The 23,135-nt window shown below is 51.4% G+C and overlaps 1 protein-coding gene across 7 annotated transcripts in view; it reads right to left on the minus strand.

Moving 5' to 3' along the window:
* FGF12 (fibroblast growth factor 12) overlaps positions 1-23,135 on the minus strand; it is a 223,109-nt gene that overhangs the window by 84,191 nt on the left and 115,783 nt on the right. Inside the window, exon 1 of one of the 7 annotated variants that reach the window (XM_068691766.1) lies at positions 12,813-12,981. The exons of 4 other annotated variants lie outside the window; for them this stretch is intronic. Coding sequence is in view for 2 of the 3 variants with exons in the window: in XM_068691761.1 (XP_068547862.1) it covers positions 9,903-10,101 (199 nt within the window). In the remaining variant the exon portion in view is untranslated. Of the gene's footprint in view, positions 1-9,902; positions 11,292-12,812; positions 12,982-23,135 lie in introns of those variants that run through there. 2 more of the 7 variants (XM_068691761.1, XM_068691762.1) reach the window with 2 other exon arrangements.

The raw sequence follows: 23,135 nt of genomic DNA on the forward strand, positions 1-23,135 counted from the left end.
CACTTTGCTGCTTATGTTGGAAAGGCTGCGTTTTGGTGTGTTTACGCCAATGTGCAACACAAAACTTCTTCGCTGTGAATTTGTCAGACTTCTTCCTGGTTTCCTATGTAGATATACGTTGGTATCAGGAAATGATTCTACCAATGCTACCAGGGTAGGACCTAAAATCTGCTCCATGGGTTAAAAAACAGGATAAAGAAACACCTGCCTGGGGGATGCATGCCTGGTATCAGTGCAGGGCTACAGCTGGACTAGCCAAACTTGGGGTCCCTTTGTCCAGTGACATTATCACACCTCTGTGCCCCAAGTTTGTCAGAGGGCTCCACGGCACAGTCCCCTGCTCCCCTCACCATGAAGCGCCCCCCACAAGGCCCCCATCGCTAACAACCCTAGCCCGAGCCGAGCAGAAGCCATCCCTGCTGTTCGCGCCTGCCACGGCGCCGTGATCTGTGCTATTCTCAGCTGCCGAAGCTCTCCGCTTCCTCCAGCCACCCGACGGGCCTGAAATACCACAGAAATGCCGAGAAGCCCCTCACGCAACCAAAACACACTCTGGAAACGCCCACGTCGCTCCTCCACTCGGCTCCACAAGCGCAGGAAAGTAAATTCATTAAAAGAGAAAATGGACAGAACGCGCTCCGAGCAAGGGCTGAGCAGAAAGAAATCCCTCGATGAGCCCTGGGTGGTCGCTGGGTGGCAGCTCAGGGTCCCGAAGTCACGGTGCAGGCACACAGTACCAGCAGGCTTTAACATCTCCTGTCGATGCACGGTTCCTCCCGCGCTGCCTCAGCGTTTCTCCAAAGGGATGAGAGGCGTTAGACTTCTTTATTTAACAGGTAATGAGCCCGGCATGTAGAAAAATCAAAGCTAGAACCAGTCGGGCTGTGTTTTGAGATTTTTATTTTTTTTTTGCTCCACCGCACTAATGCAGATTAAGCCTTCCTGTAGCAGTTTGCAAGTGTTTTTTTTTGACCCAAAATTATGATGTTACTAAATTTCGGCAAATATTACACAACACCAAAATGTGCATACAGAAAATGTGCTGCTTGCAACAGTCTGGCTTGAAACAAGATTACACTTCAAAGAGCGAGATAATGCTAAAACCAGGCAAAGCCTGCCGTGCAATGCCAAGTCCTCTTTCCTTCCTTCTGCTTTGTGAAAATACGCTTTGTTTACCTGCACAAAAATTTAATTTACCTACCAAAACTGCTTGTGGTTTTGGAAAGCCACCACCCACTTCTCTCCACCTAAAGCTCTGTTTTAAAGAGGGAGCTGCTGAGTGGTGCTCTGAGGTTTGTGCCTTGCTGCAGGCACCTCGCTCCCCATGTTGGGCAGTCCCAAGGGTCCCAGCGAGACTGCCAAGTTCACCGCCCGCCCCGCTGCTGGCTCGGGAGAGAGCTGTAAGCACAGAGCTCGCTCCCTGGGGATGCACGTGCTGAGGATGACACAATACACACACAGCAAAAAAAGAAATCCTGCATGTCCAACAGGTCTCTGGCTGCAGCTCCTGCTTCTCCAGCTGCCCAGGAGCCTCTCGCCACATGGGAACTTGGATCGAGCATCCCAAACTTCGGCTGGGGGTTCCTCATCGCTCAGGAGCTGCCAGCAGGCTCTAGTTGTAAAATCTAGGATTTATTTCACGGGAAGCAGAGATGTATTTTTGTCAAAACGAAGAAATAAAACTAACAGATGAAATGTTTAAGGAAGCGGAGAAGGCGCAGAAGGAAATGAAATAAAAGCCAAAATAAATGTTTATGAGTTGTAAATGACGATGCTGCGTGTCAGCCGGCAGGCAGATCCTGTCCTGAAGAGCAGACAACCGAGCTACGAGAAGCCAGCAGAGCACCAGCAGCTGTACAGTGAGCTCTGCCAACCCTTTTAGCCACTGTCACAGGAAATCCCCACTGGAGCATGATGTTGGTCCCCGGAGGACGCATGCACGAGTGGCTGGAGATCGATAACTGAGATGCGAGGTGCCTGCAGCCAGCAATTCAGACCCAGAGCTGGGTACAGGAGCCGTGCCAGGGAAAGGAGCAGCCCAGGGCGGGGTGGATGGTCCGATGTGTGCAACTCTTGCATCTCCTGTAGGGTCTCAGGTCCCCGGGGATCCAACACTGCTGTGCCTTCTTGCTAATTTCTCCCTGTTTTTCAATTTTCCAGAAGACGGGGACTGGCTTTTGGCAGCCTGGCTTCGCTTGCAGCAGTCCCATACAACTTGACCTTTTGCAAACTGTTTTGCTTTGGGGAATGAAGAGAATGTATTCATTTGGCAGGTCTGGCGAGATGGGTGGCAACTGCTAAGAAACTATCTGCAGCCAGCAAGGGGAGGGGAAAGCAAACCGCGCTGCTCTAGGTAAATATCAATTAAGCGAGCACGTTCGATTAACCCCAAGGCTTGGCTCTTTTCTTCCCTCCTTTCCATCAAAAATGCTTAAATATTTCAAGTTTTCTTTTCCCAAGAAAGGAACATTTTTAAAAAATATATCTTTATCCTGACCACAATCAGCTTTGAGCTGGGAAAGAGGAGCAAGTAACAGAATTATGTTGCCTCTCAGTGGATGCTCTGCCTGTTCACAGCAGGTAGCTGATCACTGGTCACACATCCTCTACACGCAGCATGCTGCAGGAAGGAGGGGAAGGAGTGCCCCAGGACGGTGCTGGGGCACGGGGAAGCAGCTCTGTGCTGCACCCACCATGGTGGCTGTATCGAGCCTGGGATCTTCATCCTCACACCCAGCCCCTGGATGCATCCAGCCATCTCACATCTCCCCTTTTCCAAGGTCTACCAAAGGAGCCAAGCTCTCCCAACATAAACACTGGTGCCTGCTCTGAAGGCAGCATCACCTGGACAAAATCCCCCCCTTTTCCCCTGTACAGCTGCAGGCACAGCAGAGGCACACGCAGCTGGGAAGGGAGCTGCAATTCCTGCCTGCCACCCTGACCCCAGCCAGGGGCTGCGGCACAGCTCCACATCCTCCAAGCTCTGAGCGGTCCCAGGAGCTACAGCCCTAAGGCATCTCCTTGCAGGGACACCAAGCCACGCCAAACCCTAGCTCCTGTCAAAGCACAAATCCCCCTTTAAAAGTAATTTATTCCTGGAGTCCCTGCTAGTGTTGTTCGCTGGGTGCGGGGCACAAAGCAGTTTTTAACCCAGATGCAGAGTAAAACCAGCCTCCAGAAAGGCCCAGCTATTCCAGGATTCTGCTGTGTGTCAGAACAGAGTAGAAGTTAAACAATGGATGCAGCAGTTTGCCTCACACTCACGGATAATGTATGAATGCAAAGAATTCCATGTAAGCTAGGCAAGAGAGACAAATCCCATATTAAACTGGAGAGGAGAGTACAAAGATAGCTTCCCGACGGACTGCAACGCGTGCAGCCCAGGTACAGAGCAAGCATTTTGATGCAGGGTTCCTCACACTTCCAAGGCTAAGGTACAACGATAACACAGCCACGGCAGTGATGCTGACCTGGAGCTGGAGGAAATGCAAACGTGTAGCCCTTCTGCCGGCAGAAAACGGAGACGTGTGTGCGTTTAAGGAGCTGCCTTCCCTGAACTGCTCCCTTCTTGGTCACCTTCTCCTGCCAAGCCATGCAGCTTGCAAATATGAAAGGGATGTCAATGCCTCACGTGTTCTGTTTGTTAAAACCCTTCCTTTGATTTTAATAATAACAAATCACAGCTTGGCTTTGGCTGTGCAGTAGAGAAGTCCCAGTAATGATGTGCACCTGGCTGGTTGGAGGGACAGGTCTAACAGCACAAGTGCCAGAGGGGCGGAACAAATGCCTACCTGGCCACCGTGTGATCTGCCAGCTCCTGGTGTGCACGTTTTGGGAGGGGAAAGAAGGAAAGCAGATAAGCCCAAGTGGGTTTGCACTTGCTCCTCACCACAGCGAGGCTCATTATCACGTTTGTCTCTCACAGGAGTGAGATTCCTGCAGCCTGCTCAGCTCCCGGGGCAGCTCTGTGCTCCACACTGCCCGAGTCAAGCTGTTGAATTTTGTTGTAATAGATCTCTTATCTGTTAAAATATGCAGTATCTGGTCTGCTGAAATTATTCTAAGTTCATGCTGAATTCAGCAAAGCAAGGAAGGAAGGAAGGAAGGAAGGAAGAAAATCTTGTCTTCATTTTATATTTTTGGAACTCAAGCTTTCATTTTTTTTTAATTTCATAACAGCATTTTGTTTAAAAGTATACCTGAAAATTAAAGAAAAATGCACATATACAATTCTCCAAATGGAATTGAGCCTTTTTTTCCCCACAAACCAGATAGATCAGTCAATGATAAAAGGATTTATATGGATCTTTTGTTCTGTGGGGAGCAAAAATAATGGCTCGTAGACCTCTTTTCCCCCTGACTTTTCCATTTGGCTGGCGATGGAGGAATCATTCATTCGCACTGCTCTAATGGGGAACCTCCCCTGCTGGCAACTCATTCTCACCGCTCCCACAAGCACAGCTACCCCCGAGGCCATTGGGGAGAAAAGAAACCCATCCCTCCAGCAGCTTGGACAGCTTCCACAGATTGTCTTGGCATCGGCAGCGCCCAGCCCAGAGGTAGCTGAGTGCCACGCTGCCCTGCAGCCCGTGCTGCGAGGTGGGCTGGAAGCTCAGCTCTCCGTGCTCAGGATAACCCCGCAGCCTCCTCTTCCTCCCCCATGTCAGAGCCGCAGAGCCCGGGGGTGCTCCCTGACCTCCCCGCTGCACCCGAGCGCAGACGCACGCCGTGACAGTCCCCACGTTTGGGAGTCACGAATGTGAGCGATGCCACCCCTGGGGCTCGGAGAAAACGAAGCCTATTTGCCGAGCTGTCACGACCGGGAGGGAGCCTTTTTTCCCCCCTCCTGATTATTTTGGCATTCATTAGCACCATGGGGCACAGAAGGACCTTCTGGCACAGGCTGACCTTGCTGGTGAGAGGCTGCCCCAAGCGAGGAGGACGCGTGTCCTGCAGCCCTTGCCCCTTCCCCAACACAGGCTGGCATTTGGCCGGCCACTTGCTGTACACACCTTCATCCAGCTAGTGTGGCGAGGGCTCGGCAAGCAAGGTGATGCAGGCATTTCCAGCCATTTCTATTGCCCTCAGCTCCTCAGATGCAGGACAGCAGAGGCAGACAAAGGGCAATGCCAAATTCTGCAGAGCACCAGGTAGAAGAAGGTGCTGGGCCACCCCTGGCTGGGTGCGCACCCAGACACACTGTGTGGGGCAGCACTGGGATCCTGAACCATCCCGCGGGCAGCAGCTACCTGCTGAGTTAATTCGGACACCAGCGGGGCCAAATTCTACAGGTTTGCCAGGTATGGCAGCTCTTCTGAGATGCACGGCTACAAACGCAGGCAAGGACTAGGACAAATTTGATGGAGAACTAAAAAAGTGCTTTTTCCACGAGCTTCAATCATCATTTCCACCCTACATGAAATCAGAAAGGGCTTCAGGATTTAACTCGGGGAATTTAACAGCTTACAGAGATGACAGACTTCTCAAATGTTTTAAATGAATCTCTGAATGAACAAGGTCCTTCTGTGTCCTTCAGCTAAAGTTGCTCATATTTTACTTATACTGCTGCAAAAATATCTACATATATATACTTTAAATTCCAAATCGCCATGTATTATTCAAACTGAGAAATACCGCAAAGGGAAAACATGGTTTAAGTTACTGCTTTTTTTTTTCCTTACATGTGAGCCATTTCCTTCAGTTTGGAAGAAACCTTTAGATCTCCTTAAGGAAAAGCATCCTTCTCCTCAAGGAACACAAAATATATATCAGACAGGAAAAAAAAAAAGAAGGAACAAAAAAACAGGTTGTTGTTGCTGTTCTTCTTCTTCCTGGGGGAAAAAACCTGTTTGACTCTAAGCTCTATATTCTGAGCTGGAAACCCACCTACAGAAACGATGCCCGAAGAGACAGAGACGATGCTCTGCAATGCCTGCTGCTGCCTGACCCAAAGGTGACTGAATTCAGACATCACCTCCCCGAGGAAGGGCAGCCCTTCACCGGGCTCTGCTCAGACAGACCTGCTGCCACCCATCACGGATGCTGTGCCCGCTGCCCCAGCCTGCTGCCCTCCCCTGCAAGGCTCCCAAACTCCTCGATGAACTGCTCTGCAGCCAGGCTGTGCTGAGAGGACAAGCCCAGCCCAGCTCCCTGGGGTGCCCTCAGAAGATGAGCCATGAAGCAACAGCCTCAGCTTTTGTCAGCAGGCTGCACCCACCAGCCCAGGGCTTCCAGCAGAAGAACTACAAATGAGCCGAGGAGGAAGCATGTCCGGATGCTTTAATTCAGCCCTAAAGAGGATGCAACTACTTTGTTCAACCATTTGTTGGCTGAGAAGCCGCACACGGCTCCTTTGTGTTGTCTTCTGCATTCAGCTCTTGGATCCATCACTCTCTGATTAAGAGAATCTCTCCATCTCTTGAGCCTGCACCAAAAAGCTATGCCAGACACTGATTTCCTTTGAACCTCTATCAAGTTACCACAGTCAAAACAAAATATATTCTTTAATCTTTGCTGGATGTACTTTATACGTATAATTGTGCCGGTGGTCTTCAACACACACATATTTTGCTCGACACCTGCACCGCTGCTGCCAGCAGCCTGTGTTAATTCCCAATGATGGAATTAAGCCCAGGTGTCCAAATTTCCAGCTGCGTCCATCAGACTCAGTGTCCTTGTTTGGCCTGGCACCTTAGAGCCAAACACATACAAGAGAGGAAGAACATAAGAAAGAGAGAGGGAGACCATGCGCAAGAGAGCTGCCTTTGCCCATCACAAAGGCAGACGATCCATGTGCTGGTTTTACAGCACGGCTGACAAACGAGATGCCTCTGCAGCCAGTTTTCCCTAGGCGCGGATAGCTTTGGTTATACAAGATGTCCCTGCATGGACCTGCTCCCACAAAGCTTCCCAAAGCCCACGATTACTCACGCCCACCCTGAGCTTCTCCCAGATGCCAGCTCTCCCTTCCCGTACAGGAGCGGGAGAATTTCATCCTCTCTTCGCGGATGCTCTGCTCGCACCCATCCTTACGGAGTGTTTTGGTTAGGGCACTGAGCTGCACATCACAAACATTTAACTGATGTAAGCTCCCAGCACTGCTTCCACAAAAGTAAAGAGCAGAGGGGACACGAGCCCTGCCAGATTCCCGCACGTTGCTGCTGCCCACCCCATCGCCATCTCATTAGCAGTGGGTTGCCCAAAGCGAGGTGTGCTGGAAGGAGCATCGGGAATTAGGTCTCTGTGTCAGGGAACTGCCCCGTGCCTTGGTTTCACCACCTGTAAAATGGGGAGAGCGCTCTCTGTTTGGTAGAGCCCGTTGGGTACTATAGATGTAAACCACTCTGCGAAAGCTACGGATTTGGTCGGTTACTCCCTCCAGCTGTAAAGCAAGGTCACATTTCAAAAGGCACCAACAGCTCCCCTCGCAGTGTACCACTTCCAAACGGGATTTTAGCCCTTGTGAACGCGCATGTTTCTCACGTTCCTCTCACTCTTTGGAAGTACTGAGCCAGCATATCATTAAGCACACATAATCACTGGGGTTGTGGGTCACTGCACAATGTATGCACGTCCCTTAAACCCGTTCCTATTCATTTGCATGTCATTTTCTATGCACAAGAGTGACTCTGCAATGAATAAGTAATCGGCACAATACCCTCCCTGAATAAACAATCTGAGCAGCAGCAAACCCAGCGGCACGCTGCCTCCTGGGCAGCACACCTGAGTGCAGGAGCAGGGTGTAACGCTGAAACAAACCTCAACTTAAAAGGCTGATAGAAGGAACTAAAGCAGGAATCGTCGATAGCTTATTAAAGGCCAGTTGACATTTTAAAGCAAATTAATTTCTCTTCATTTTTAATTTTATCAAATGAATACAGTGCTGGTTACAAGTGATTGACTGACAGGCTGAAGACCGAACAGCTCTATTTTTACAGCACTGACTAGCATTGATCCTTCTTCTGAGTCAATAAAAAGTCTTCTTTAAATCACTCTGGTGTGTAACTTACTAAACACCTTCCTTAGCAAGACAGTCCATGCAAGTCGAGGGAGTTCTTAGATCTCAGCGATTCGTTGCAGGCATTCAGTGGATCCAAGGGAAGCAGAACTGGACCTGTGCAGCTGGGAGCACTGTGGTAGGACCCATAAAAAGCCTCAGCACCCACATCCTACTGCAAAAGTCACGCAAACTGTAATGTGACAAAGCACCTTGGTATCTAGGAAGCAGGTCTGGACTTCCCACCTGCTCACTCCTTGGCCTGAGAGACATCACTCAATAGCAAATGGAGATGGAAAGAAACGAGAAAATATTTCATCAGCAAGACTCCCAGGTCCCAGTCTTGAACCTACAAAGAGTGATTCCTGAGACAAAATGACGACACTTTTTGGGCAAGAGCCATTTTTTGGTCTGGACTCACAAGGTAATTAATATAGAGGATGGCCCAGCAGGCCACCACTCACCATAATATGAGGGAAAAAAAAGGCAACGCATTTTTTTCGCTTTGAATATGTCAAGCCACACAATATTTCAGATATTTTACAGCCTCTTTTGGTAATTGCTTTAAAACAGACTGCTAAAAGAGTCTGATTTTCATAGCATAGCCCATTGCAAGTCTTGAAGCATTTGGCTAACTAAATGCAATCCCTGCCCCACAGCCTGTGCACCAGGGATGCTGACAGCAATGCAACACCATAATTTTCTTTCCTCTTTACTGACAACAGCAAGAGTAAGCGACCTTCCACGGTGAGAGGCTTTCCCCCTGTTTTCATTCCTCCCTTGCGTGCAGGTCAAATACCTCAATCCACAGACCAGAAGAGCTGCCATCAGCTAGCTCTGACACCTTGCTGCAGTCGTGCCTGAAAGACTTCAGATATGGAAACGAGACTTCATGAACAGATTAATCAACAAAATATTAATGTATATGGGAAGCATGGAAAGATTGCACAAGCTGATGGCACATCGTAAGAGATGAGTAAACAAGCATCACCACCTTTTAACCACGATACTAACAAACACCTGAGAAAAGTACCTGTTCGAAGCAGCTTCCCAAATCAATCTGTGTTGGTTTTGTTTCTTTACCTTAGTGGTGGTTTATAGTAGTGGAAAAATAGAGGAAGAAGTAAATAATAATCCCACTGAGAAACCACGAAGGGCCTTCTCCTTCCAGCTACTGAGTTCTCACGCCTACCAAGGACACCTGAGAGCACAGAGCAGCGCTCGGAACCGAAACTGTGGGTGGTGGTGGGACTTCATCATGGAAATGTGAGCAACACGTACACCAGAGCTGAAGTTCTCCACAAGGAACCGAGATCAACCACGCACACACACACGCACAGAAGGATAAAGGAAAGCAAGGAAGAAAAGACGACCCCAAAATGCATTTCTAGGTCCTCGCAAGCTCAGTATTAGGTGCAACAGTCATGCAGCTGCCATCTGGAAAGCTTTCCGAGCTAATGAAATTCCCTATGCAACTCCGCTCAAGAAGTAGCACTTGATGGATCTAGTTATCAAATGGCCACGATTCTAATTGATCCTCAGCTCATCGATTTCCTTGTCACTATGCAGAAATTAAGAGCAGGCTGTTGAAAAAGCGCACCTACGGGGAGGTGGAAAAATCCAGTCCTGGGTGAGGCCACCCCGACCCAGCCGCCGGCTCTGTCTTGCCGGAGGACCCCCGGCGCTCGCAGTCGGGGCAGAGGCGGAGGGATGCTCGGAGGGATGCTCGCAGGGATGCTCACAGGGGCTCGGGGAGGAGATGCGCCAGGACCCGGGCGAAAGTTGGGCGCGGAGCGAGCCCGTCCCCAGCCGGAGGGGTGAGAGCCCCCACCCCGGGAGCTGCCGGCTCCGGGGGCTGCCCCCCGCCTCGGAGCGGGTCCCCAGGGCCCCGACCCTCTGTACTCACCCGGTCTCCTCCTCACCGGCCTTTTCCTGCCGCTGCAGAAGCGCACTTTGCTGAAGACCCCCAGGACGTGCCTCTCGCAGAGGGAGCGCCCGTCCTTGCTGGGGCTGGAGCGGCGCTTGGAGGCGGACACCCGGTCGCTGTTGGACTCCCTCGCCTGCCGCTTCTGCCGGATCAACGAGCTGGCGATAGCCGCTGCCATCGCCGCTCATGGGCCCCCCGCGCCTCGCCAAAGCCGCTCCGCTCCGGGGGGGCGCCGCCGGGGCTGGCCGGGCGCGCTGCGCCCCTCGCCCCCGGGGAGGGGGAAAGGGGACCGGGGGCGCCCCGCTTAACGCGCTGCGGCGCCGAGTCCCGGCAGCGGGGAGGGCTCAGCCGGCCAGGCGGAGCAGGGAGCCCGGGCTAACAACCATGGCCGGCCGCCGGACCCCGCCGCCCATGGGGTTGCTGTCCCCGGAGAGCGCAAAGCCCGCTGCGGGAGGGTCGGCGGCGAAGCCCCCCCGGGTGAGGCGGGCGGGCAGGCAGCGCCCCCGCGCCTTGGAAATCCGGGAGGCGGCCGCCCCGCTTGCAAAGGTCCGTCGGAGGCAGCTGGGGCCGAATCGGGGGAGCGAGGGGGGGGCGCGGAGGATCCCAAGGGTTGGGGGGAAAAGTCAGAGCCCCCCCGGCCCGCGGCCGGCCCCGGCCCCAGCGCGGCGGCTCCCGGGCGCGCACATGGCCGCGGCTCCGCTCCCGGGCTCAGGGCGAGCCGCGCTGCATCTCTGCTCGCACTCCTCCTCTTCCTCTTCTTTTTTTTTTTTTTCCCCCCCTCCCCACTCCGCTGGCGGAGAGGGGAAGGAAAAGCAGCCCCAAAGGAAAAATAAAAAATAAAAAAAATAAAGAAGAAGCACCAGGCCGGCGTAGAAATAAATAATAATATAATAAAAAAAAAGAAGGCAATGCAATCAAATTAATTAAAAAAAAAAAAAAGCGTCCCGGTTGGCGGGTGCGGGCTCACATCGCCGCAGCTCGGCGGCCCCGGGCTCACACCGCCATGGCTGGCGCAGCTCCCCCGGCCCTGCTCGCCGCCTGTGCCCGGGCAGCGGGGCTGTCCCCGCCGCCAGCGCCCCGCATCGTCCGGCCCGGCGGGGGGCTGCGGCCGCTCGGCACCGGGGCGGCCCCGGGCCCGGCTGCAGCGGCAGGAGGAGCGATGCGAGGACGAGGACGAGGAGGAGGAGGAAGAGAAGGAGGAGGAGGAGGAGGAGGGCGGGGGGTGCGGCTGCCGCTCCGCGCGGGGCTCAGGATGCTCCGCGGGGCCGCCCGACGGCGGCGGGGCGAGGAGGAGCCGCGCCGTGCTCGCCGCTCGCCCGCATCCTTCGGTCCGGCAGCGAGGAATAACGGGGAGGGGGGAGCCGGGGGGAGGAGAGGAGAGAGGGGAAGGAGGGGCCGGGGAAGCCCCCCCCGGACGCCCACGCCGAGCGGGGCCGCTGCCAAAGCGGCGGGGAGCTCCGCAGCCCCGCGGCGGCTGAAGGTGGAGGGGGGGGGGGGGGGGAATCGGTACCGGCCGGGGGCTGGGGGAGAATTGCAGCTGCTCCCGCTCGCCCTCCTCCTCCTCCTCCTCCTCCTCCTCTACGCAATCCTACGTGATCGAGGTTCGGATGAGAAAAAAAAGCTCGCAGGCAGAGCGAGCAGACTGCAGCTCCGCGCCGCCTCTGCCCCTCCGGCCGGGCAGCCCCCGGGAGCCCCCCCCCCCCCCTCCCCGGCCGCCCCCGCCGGGCTTCCCCCGAGCAGCCAGCGGCGTGCGGCCACCCCCAGCATCTCCTCGGCCGCTGCTGAAGGCTCCCGAGAGCCCAGCCCCGAGCAGCTCCGCGGCTTTCCCCGCTTTCTCCGGGCAGGCGGCGAGCGGCAGCAGCCCCCGGCTCCCCGGGGCTGCCTCTGCCGCCAGGGGTCCCAAGGCAGAGCGCAGCCTTGGAGCAGGAGCTGCGCTGCTCGGGGCACCCCCAGCCCCTGTCTGCAGCCTGTAGGCTGCACCGAATAAAACCCAAGGTGCAGAAGCCCCTGGTCATCCACGCCAGTGACTGCTGTGGCTGCCACAAGGATGGTGGCTCACCAGATTTCGGGTCCGAGTATCAGCTAGCACGGCTATGTGCAGAAGGCACCTGGAAGCTGGAAGACACTCGGGGGAGCATGGAGAGGGGATCTCAGCTGCCCCAGGTGCACACCCAGACCAGAAGCCGTGGGGTGAAGCACTTATCTGGTGGGAGAGGGCACTTTAAACCAACTGGGGACACCCCCTGGGAATTACCAACTTCAGCAAAATAATCTGTGTCACTACTTGGCGACAAGAACGTCAGCTCTAAACTATTGTAATACATGGGGAAAAAAGGCAAGCGAAACCTCCACCCATTGTGACCACAAAGATTAGACAAACTCTAGCATTAATTCCTGATTTTCACTCTTAATCGTGTGCATGCCAACACGAGGTGGAATCGGGTTCTCCCAGGGAGAACAGGGGAGGAAGATATTCAAAACCATTTGGGAGATATAAATGTCTGGCTGTTGATCTCCTTTTAACTGCTGCCAACTTTTTGGAGCAGATTTCACTGTCCCAATCAATAAAGATTTTTCTTCCCTTTCCTGTAACTAAAATGCTTCATATTTTAATTTTCTCTGCTGGATTATTTCACTTGACATCAAAGAGTGTTGCAGTACAAGGTACAGGCATGGCCTAAAGAAAGCTGTTTGCAATCAGAGAATCACTGCCTGAACTGCCAGTGAATTATCCAAAGCTTCATCTTCAAAGGATGTGAGCAAATCTGATATCTTCCCAAGAAAGAGGTTTTCCATCTCTATACAAAGATACTTTCTGCCTGTAGTCTTCAAATCTCTGGTAAAAGAATGCCGTTTTATCCCCCGCTGTATTAGATAAGTTTCACTTACTTTGTCATGCGACTCATTTGTTTTCTCGTGTAGCTGCAAACGAAAAGCAGCAGCTCTGCACTTAAAAATGATCCTAATCAGCGACAAAGCTGGTCACAGGTTCTCCTGGTGATTTGTGGGTCTGAAAAGAGAGCCGCTGCAACCCTGAGAAGAAATGCTTCTCCCAGGTCTCTCTGCCTCTGCAGTGATGGAATTAAATTAAAGTCGAGCTTGTGAAACTGAATATAGTATTGCATTTGCTAACACACAGGTCTGTCTTTATTTATAGATGGCCAAGTAGTCCACAGGGTTTGGTTCTCAGTGCAGGCACGGCGCCATGAACTCCTGGTGACATTACTGGCATGCGCATCTGCTCTGCACCACTCTGGATCCCGCCCCAGCTTCACAACATTTGCTGAGCAGCCCATGCTTTCACAAAGATGGAGCAAGCCCAGAGCGGTCTCGAGCCAGAGAACCGAAGGCCAATCTCATCATGTCCCTGCACTGTCATTCTTGCAGGTGAAATGTGTTATCTTGGGTGGGCTGCCAAGCAAAACAGACAAGCCTCTCATGCCTTGTACCCTGCCAGCAGAAGTTCTCTCCTCCAACTTCCAGTTGGGTGAACGGAGCTGCAACCATCTCCATCCATCTCCACCTGCAGCAGCTTTGAGGGTGGTGCAGCACTCACTGCTCCACAAGCCAGTGCTGAAGGCAGGGGCTGCGTCCCTCCCTGCTGCCAGTGGAGCTTGAATTGTTTGAGCAAACTGGGCCAATGGGGCATTTTTCCTTAAGGCACATCGTTTTTTATATATCTCTCTGTCCACATCCTTTTATCTCTCTATAAAAATACTAATAGAATATTAATATCCCGTATTATGTAATTATTAAGGCAGTTCCTCTCCCCTGCCTCTTCTCCCCTGGGCTCCCTCCTCACTTCCAGTCCCAGCCCAGGAAGCCGCACAGCCTGCGTTCTGAAGAGGGAAGGAGAGAACAGCGCCCATTCATAAAATGAACAAGCAAGATCATGTTTTGATCACGGTGGAGAGAGACCCCAATACTCCTACAGTTTGTGGAGAAAGGCCCCATCCCGCACACAGGAGCAAGCAGAGGGTCAGGCTGCCCATGCTGCTGGAGAAGCAGACTGCCGGTGCTTATTAAACACCAGTAATTCTGCACCCTGAGCTCAAAGGAGGCTAGGCATTAGGCACGGGCTGTGGAAGGAGGCCAACATAAACATTTCAACATTTCACTGTCATCTCTGAGGTTTTGCTCACTGGATAAATAAACTCTTTTCTCCTCAGTACTGAGGTTTAAAATGAAGACCTAGATGAATGTCAGGGCTTTGGTGGCCTGAGCAGAGAAGAGATCTAGAATTGCCTTCCCTTACCTTCCTAAACAGAATGATCTATCTAGGTCAAAACGGAGGTTACTGGCATCTTTCCTCAGCGAAGTGCAATAATTCCCGCAGGGCTGCTAACAGAATATCCTGTTTATTTTTCATAGAGCCTTCAAAAGCCATGGGCTACGTTCTGTAGATTCAGTCATTAGACAGATCTCTGTTTTACTAATTCTGTACACAGGGAGCTAACTACAGATAGAAATGTATGCCTTTTTTTTTCCCCCCTCTCTTTTTTTTTTCTGCATAGCTACTGAAAATGCATGCACGAAAGTTAAGGAAGAGATTTAAATTTAATGCTACTTTAAAATGTATAAGTGCGTTTCTGTAGCTGAATGGGGAAAAGAATGACACCCATGCCTGGCCAGTAATTCTGAATGGCCTAATTCACCATTTCAGAGCAGCATAGCAACAAAGCTCTTCCAATAGGAAAGCACCGCTCGGTTTGAAAGTCTGCATGCAGCCACCTTTTAAGAATTGTACCCAATTTCCACACTGGGTAAATTACATCTAAAATATGTGCTTTGTCAGGTCTGCTTATTAAGTGGAATTAAGCCCATATCCATGTTTTATTAACTTTATTCTTTACAAGGTAGCCCTTCGCTGCATGTCTAGCATAATTAAAATTCATGCAGCTTTGGCATTCCCCAGTCTCTCTGCGTGGGTGGACTTTTTTAAAAAAAAAAAAAAAAAACATGCCTGGGTAACCTGATAAGGAAAAGAAAAGACCTTACAGTATTTTGCTTGTTTTATGCTCAGGGTAATTCCGTTTACAATGCATGGCTTTATATCTATGTTTGGATGCCTAATAAGAATTCACACGGCCCCTTAAAAATCTGCTGTTCTGGGAGAGAGATCTGGCCCTAAAACAGCGGCAGAGCAGGGAAACTGGCTGGCTTTCTGGTCTTTTCTCGCACAGCTGAGCTCTGAGCTGACTAGGCCTTTTAATAAGCACAGAAGAGCCTGCATCATCTGACTGCTATATTAAAATAATTTATTTAATGGGCCCCTCACCCCCTTTTTTTGGCTTCAAAGATTCAATTAAAACCAAATTTGCAACTCATCATGAGAGTATTCATTAGCTTACGCAGTGCCTTTAGAAACAACTCCAGCACGGGGAGAAGTTGGGCTTGGCTGTGTCTTAGAGCCAGTGGCAGGTAAGCGGTTACACAGATTGCAGAATGAGACCACTGCTGCAAAAACTGGGCCACAAGCAGCAGCGACACAGCAAAGCCAAGTGGAGCCCAGGAAAGAAAATAGTTCTGCTTGGGTTTTATATGTTCGTATATATGGTTTTGCTTTCTAAGAGAGGATTTCTGCTTAACAAAGAAGGCTTTATTTCTCCTCAGTGACTTGTTGCCTGCACCAGGTGGAGGCAGGGAATGCAAGGAAGCTTTACTTCACTGAAGGCGACTGTGGCTGTCTAGGAATGGAAATGTCTTGGTGCATTTTCCTTCAAGAAGCTGAATATTCTTTGTCTCCCAGTTTCTGGAAGCACCTGCTGATAGTGGCAGGGAATGAGATCGTCTAGAGGTGCTTCTGCTGCCTGCATCCTGCTGCAAAGGCGGTCTCCACCAGACGGACTCAAAGGGATTAGCAGCAGGGGAGGCATCTGAAACTGCTCCCACATCGGGAGAGAGCCTCACTGAAGGGTCTGCAATCAAGGAGCAGTGAAAGGATAGGAACTGCACTTGCAGATAACCTTGTGCAGGGCAGAGCCTTTCATCCCCCACAAGGGACACAGAGGCAACCAGCTGCTCTAGGCTTAGGGGCACACACCTCAGGCTGTGGGAAGAAGACCCAAGCGTTGCCTTGCCTGTACCGCAGCTGCTGCATTTGAAAGACAGGACAGACCACAGCCTCCCTTCCTTCCTCCCCCTGCCTCCTCTTCCTCAGCAGGCTCCCTGCACCACCCAGCAACTCCTCCATCTGTCCCCTTGGGGACTTTTTCACCTGCAGCTGCCCGCTGACAGCCCTAAGCCACAGCAGCCTGCCAGGAGCTGCAGGGGGAAGGAGCGCGGGGACTTCAAGTTTCACCCCAGGTCCTGCATCTGTATTCACAGCACGAGAGAAAGAGGAAGAGACCACGCACCTTGTGCTTAATGCAGAATATGATTCAGATGCTGAACCACCACAGAACCACCCCGGTCATGAGCCTGAGACTGCACACAGAGTCCTCTTCTCTGCCTGAACAGAGGCCAAGGCCTCAGGCCGCAGGGCAGCAGCACTTTCATGAATAGAAAACTCCTCCAGCCTTCCCCATCGCGCTCTTTGAATCCTATTGAGGACAGCCTACAGGCTGCAGCCCATTTCAGCCCACACCTTCCACACCGTGAGAGGTGCCCACTTCCCTGAGGTGCTGTGGTGTGGCTGGGGAGGGGACCATGGCCCCGCGGCCCAGTTTCAGGCCCAAGGCCAAGGTGCTGCTCACGTTTCTGCCCTCCCCGTGGGGAAGGAGAGCTACTCACGCAGTGAAACCTCCTCACGTTGTAACCATGCAGCGAAACACCACCTCCAACCAAAACTGTTCTCAAAACAGTTGGGGAAAAGCCTTTCAATTCAAAGTTTCTGTGAAGCTGACTTTGCTGAAAGTCAAACAGAGCCTCCCTGATTAGATCTTGGCTGAGGCAAAACAGCCCGATGATGTGATTGAGAATGATAAAAAGAAGGGAGGGAGAACAAAACCCCCATCGCTTTCCTCCAGCAGAGCTGTGGGACCATCTGCTCCCCAGCAAGTCAATGCTTGGTGGCATCAACCTCGTTAATGCGTGTGTGGCACTGGCATAGGCCAAGATGGGGAGGAAGGGAGCAAAGCTGTCAAGGAGAACTAACAAACTCTCTCCAGCCCCATAAATCTCTCTATCCGCACGTAATGGATTCTGACAGATTGAAAGAAGCCTTGGAAAGTTCCCTGACCCCAAACTTGGCTTGTCTCACAGCCTGAGCTAGGTGGGATCTCTAATCCTGCTGTGTTGGGAGAGCCGTGCTTCAAAGGGGCAGCCGCCTGCTCTGACACTCGGCAAAGACTCCTTGCAGCTCAGAGAGCTCACGGGAGATGCAGCGGCTCAGACAAACCCCGGTACTCCCACTGCCATCGAGCTCTGCAGAGCAGGAGTGCTGGGCCATTAATCCTGCCCGCAGGATGCCTCTGAAGTTACACGCATCCAGATTGCATCTTATTTAACCAAACCTGCTTATTTCTCCCACATCCTGCAAGGGCATGCTCAGCACTACATGTAAATAAGAGATTACAATTGTCATACAGACAGGACAAGGCTTGAAGACTCCCACATTCCCTGGTGTCCTAAAATGCCGCGTAACGACGACCTAGGTGAATACATTGCTTTCCCCACATACCTCCCTGCCTCAAAACACACCTCTTGATATTTGTTTTGCCATTTATTTCCCTCCCCAGCAGTAAATCAACTTTTCCATCTCCCCAGTAAAATGAAATCCCATATCTTCTCTCCCCTGAGTCTCACAAACAGTTATTGCAATCCAGACAACAATAAAGATATCAGTAGCCTGGAAGCAAATCTAAGTTTGCCAAGGATGCAAAGACTAATGCAGCTGTAATTAATGATCGCAGCAGGTCTGGTGAAGGGACGAACCCGAAGTGACCGGGAAACAGTGCATTCAAACAAGTTTCATTTTAATGCAGCCAGAACAAACCACTGGGGACAAAGAGTGCAGGCTGTATTACTTCAAAACTGGGCACACTTTTCCAGAAGGCAGTGGCTCTGGAACTGCGAGCCATGAGAGATATATGACTGAGCAGGAGCTCTCTCTGCAGGACTGCAGCTGAGAGCCCAAGCCACCCTGGGGTGCCCCAGCAGAGCAACGTGGAGCAGAAGCAGAAATGCTGTTCCAGTTGTACCCAATTCTGCAAACACCCTTAAGGCAGAAGACACAAAGTCTGGTGGCCAGCTGATTCTTGTTGATCTGCTGTACTCAGTCTGGTGATACTGTGGCCACTGATAGTTTGCTGTTGCTGAAAGACTGGCCATGGGAGGAAAATGTTTGAGGCGCTCTGCATCCAAAAGAATGACAGAGAGGACTTGGCCCTGACTGATAAATCTCTCACCTCTCAGTAAGAACATTTTGAAAACAAGGGACTCTTCAATCCAGCAAAGTCAGGATGAGATCCGGAGGCTATAAGTCAAGGCAAGGCTCGTATTTATTGTTAATAGCAAAGGTAATTCATCAAGAGAATGATATGGCAAGAGTTGTGATGGATTCTCTATCGTTTTATCCTAAGAGTCAACCTCTTTCAAAAATAGATGAGCTGATATCATAGCACACAAGGTACAAAGGACCCTGGAGAGGTCACCCCTGCACCGTGCCAGCAGCGCCTTCATCACCGCTGACAAGGTTGGTCCGAGCCCTGCTGAGGGACCTGCAGCAGTGGAAATCCCACAGCTCCCTTGGGAACGTGGCTCTGCACCACCCTCAGCCGGGAACGGCTCTTCCTAACCTCTCATCCAGATCTCACTTCTCTAGAAGTTTCTTGCCTATTGATATTCCTGTCACAGAGGACTTCCTGGGCTTGCTCTGTGCAGTCTGGACTCGAGTAACGCAGGAGACCAGGCTGTGCAACCACAAATAGTCCTTTCCGCCTGACCTCTGGGACTCGCCTAGTGCCAGAACTAATATGAACAGAAAGCCACTTTGCAGAAAACCTTGAGGTTTCAAAGCTATGTCTGTTCCCCACAAGGAATGAAAACGAGACCTTCCGGAGCTCACTGTGAAATGCCAGAGGAACGAGAAAGCACAGTGCTGCGGGGGAGCTGGTGGTCACACCACCCTCAAGACCAGGACTCACATCTCTGCTTCTGCACGAGGCAGAGCAGTGCCATGAAACCCAGTCTTTAAATCCCTGTGCAGTGGATTATTATTATTTTTTAAATTACTGTTTCCTTTCTCCCTCCCACAGTTTTGATAAAGTGGCATTTTTGAAGGGAAAAAAAGCTCCATTACCAGTTGTTTGGCTGCTCCTTCTACAGTCATCCGTCACGGCCTCTCAACCTATAGCACTCACACGTGTCGCCCTCCCATGAATTGCATCCTTGGCCTTTTCTGCCCTCAGGCTGCTGAACTCCAGAAGTACTTGGAGCAGAAGCGACCCTGTTCCCTTGCTTCCTTTATTTGTACCATCTCTACAGCTCACCTTGGGCAAGGATTTCCCATACTGTGTGATTTCTTTCCTCCTCTCTGTTTGGCTATCTGTTCTTGCCTGCCTGTCTTCCCTCCGTGTGTACGTTTCTTTTCTCACTTCAGGGAAAGAGCTAGGGTTTCTTTAGTCTTATTCCACTGAGTAACACAAAACACATTATTCAGTTAAAGGGCTGTTAGAGCCCTCATACAGACAAGCCATTGATTGAATTTGGGGTGCAGAGACTACCCCCATAAAACAGCAGAAATAACTGGAGAGACCAATGCCCCTCAACCAAGCATGGACAAACAGGCGATGGGTCCTGCTTACCCATCAAAGCCCTGTCCTAAAGCCTCCCCTCTTGAAAACAGCTGGGATGAGAGCACAGGAACCCCTGAGTTTCCCTTTCTATCACCACAAAGAGGGCTGCAAAACTGGGAGCTCTCTTTTCCCCAGCCGTCCTCCCCCATTCTCCTTCCCCACCACCCCAGGCACTGTCAGCTGCCCCCCTTATGGCACCCAGCATGGTGTCCATGACCCATCCTTGGGGCTGGCCCCAAGGCATTTGGAGGAGCCTGTGGGCACTGGAGGGGCAGCAGGGGCACGGGGCAGCCTCTGGAGATGTGACGAGCTGGCAAGGCAGCCAGCAGCACTCCAACTAAAGGTGCTGTAGCGCTGCCAAGTGTTGTCAGATGCAGGGAAACTCACAACAAGAGCTTTCATCTTTCATTATGATTGAACGCGTCTGCTCTGGCCTGTTGGAAATGTCGTCTTCTGGGATGCTGTGGGCTCACCAAAGTTCATGCAAGGTGGTATGAACCAGGGGGCAAGTTATTTGTGTTTCTTCCTGCAAAAGCTTCTCCAGAAGATTAGCTGTGCTTGCGATTGGAAATTGTATGAGTGTGGGGGTGGGGAGTCTAAATTAAAAGCCACTTAAGTGGGTGCTTGAGTAATTATTGGGAGGCTTCTGAAGAGACATTTTTGTCAGTAATTAAGGAGAACATGGCTTTGTGCTGGGTACAGGTGGCAATATGGCAGCTGACATCAGCAGCACCCCATGCAGGGCTGACCAGCTACCCATTAACCACACAGATGTGCAGGGATTTCCTGCCCAAAGAGCATCCTTCAGAGTTGAAAGAGGGCCAGGGCAACAGAGAAAGGGAACTACTAGTTTCAGACTCAGATCCTCTCCACCAGGGATGCACAACGTGTTTTTTATAAGGCTCCCTAACTCCCGAGGCCCCTGTTCCTCAGCAGAGGTGGATCCTGCTGCTGCCTCTGTCTACAGCAGCTCCAGGGGCCCTGAATCCCTGGAAAACCTCCCCATCCAAGGGAGCTGAGGCAGAACATGCTGGTTTGTTCCAGCCTTGAGGACGGTTGGCTTATGCCTCCATCAGCAGCATGAGCAGGTCAGGTGTGAGACTGGCTCCAAGGCTGCTCTCTCTCTGGCTTGTTTTCTAAAACCTCACGCAGGCTTTGTCTCCCATTTGCTTGGCTTTGGGGATTTTCCTGTTTTTTAAAGAATGTCCAAAATATGTGCTCCCTCCTCAGTGCTGGGAGAAGCACATTGTTTCTTCACCCTGCTACGGCAGGTGCTTCCAGAAACTGGCGCATCTGATACCTTTCCAGCCCACCTCAAACGCTGCCAACTGTGGGGTTCAAAAAAAGGTGCCCTCCTATAAAAAGGCGGATGTGACAGTGAAGTGACTGAGCAACAGAGCCACCTCTAACCCTGCAGCAACTTCCTCAGGCACTTAGGAAATTAAGTCTGAAGATCTGGAGCTACCAGGACAGCGTCTGCCTCCTCATTAACGATGCAGGTAAAGAAGCTCAAAGACAGGAGCAGCAAAAGGAACATATGCAACGCAAACATGTCCTTGTGACGGAGCATATTTCATAGACACTTCATTACCTTCAACAACTTTCAGGTCCTTGCTTATTCTCTAGCAAGTCTCAACTGTCACGAGCCAAAAAACGCAGGCTGGGATGATCAAAACAGACAGCATGAAGACGGCTTCCAGACCTGACGATGCTCCAGGGATCCCTCTGCGAGCTGCAGCCCCAGCCCTGTGTGCTACCAATGCTCCATCAACTTGGGGCATGCGAGACACCCCAGTGCTGCAGGCACCAGCTCTCGTCCCAATTAGACATGCCAGACAGACTGCTGCAATGTTCCCCTTCAAAAACCAGCCAGCACAAGGAGGCGGGCACCAGGCAATCATTCTAGAGAAAGCCACATGCTACTCCCTGCCTTGTTATTCTATACCTCCAGCAACTGATGCACGCCTCTCGCTTTTCTTTCTTGACCCCTGGAGCCGCAGTGGGTCTGAAAAGTCTTCTTTCTGTTGCTATTTATCTAAACTATTTCGCACAGACTCTGTCAGCTCAAATTTGGCCTAGCTTCTCAATTTTGTGAAAAAAATTGAGCATTTATAACCCTTCAATCAAACAGAAAACATGCCCGTAACATTACACAGCTTGAATGAAAGCTTTTCTTTATAAAACAAAGGATGTTCCCTTGTGTTGCTTGAAGCCCTGGCACCGGAGCAATTAAGAAAGTGAAACTGGCTACAAACTAAAGTAGAATGGACATGTTTCATAGATCTTCATTGCCCAGGCAGAAAGAAATGTAAACAGGGCATAAATTACAGCAGCCAGAGGACAGATAAGCTGAAGGACAATGCTGGCACAAGAGCAAACGGGCAGAAACTGGCCAAGAATAAATTTAGACTAGAAATTAGATGTGGTTTCTAGCTATCAGAGGAATAAGGCACTTCCAAGAGGACTCGTGGGCACATCTCCGCTCTCATCCTGCCCCCTTGTTTTTGCACACATTTGTGGAAAGATGACAAGGCACAGCCTGCAATACCAGAAGCCAGGAGACCCTTTCTCTCATCTGCAGCAACAATAACTTTGGTCTTTATCAAGCCCCTTTTAAGGCTCTAAGAGCAGGGAGCCATTTGATATACGCTCAATACGTTTTTTAAACGAGCACTGTCCTCTTAACCTTTGCTAATTGTTCCATCTTAAAATATATCTGTCCTAATGGCCTTTCTCATTTAACTGATGAATTAAAATAAGCGACGGCAATTATTGAGTGTTTTTATTTAGTGGTGTCATTAAACAAAGCGCAGGAAAATAAGATCCCATAAAACACAACTGATGTTATGCAAGCGTTGTTAGGGATGCAGTGACAGGAGGGTACTCAGTCAAGTGTTTATATCGTTACTATCATTCAGACAGCGGCTCAAAAGCTTATCTAATTTGAAAGCCACTCCTGCGGATCTTTGCTATCGATCGGTGCCGGCTGCAGGGCTGCCGCTTGCCACCAGCTCACCCCAGGATGGGGAGGATGCCAGGCGGGGCCCTCCCATCTGAATGTCTGCTCTGCCTGCTGAGCACCTGGGCACCCAGTGTCAGCTGGGGCAGGGGCCGTTCTGCTGGACTGAGTGGCTCGGGGAGAGAAATAGCTTCAGGGATATAAACTGTGCCCTCGGAGAGCTGGTGGAGCCTCCAGCCTCAGGCAGCAGCCTGCCCAGAGCCCAAATGTGATTTTTCCTCCACCACTCCAGTTGCAAGCGCTGCTGCAGGGACTGTCTGCACGGGGTCCCCTCGCTCCTCTGAAAGCCACAACAGCTCCATCAGCCCCTTGCCAAGCCGGGCAGTGTCACCTTCTGCATTAGGTGGTCCCCTTCATCTGTACAACACGCAGAGCTGCATGGGCTAAAGGAGCAGGTGAGCTGCGTTCGTGGACAGCTCACGGCAGGAGCCCTGGTGACCCTCCAGGACCACTGTC

This window comes from Anas acuta, chromosome 9 (assembly GCF_963932015.1).
Source record: "Anas acuta chromosome 9, bAnaAcu1.1, whole genome shotgun sequence".
NCBI classification, from domain to species: Eukaryota; Metazoa; Chordata; class Aves; order Anseriformes; family Anatidae; genus Anas; species Anas acuta.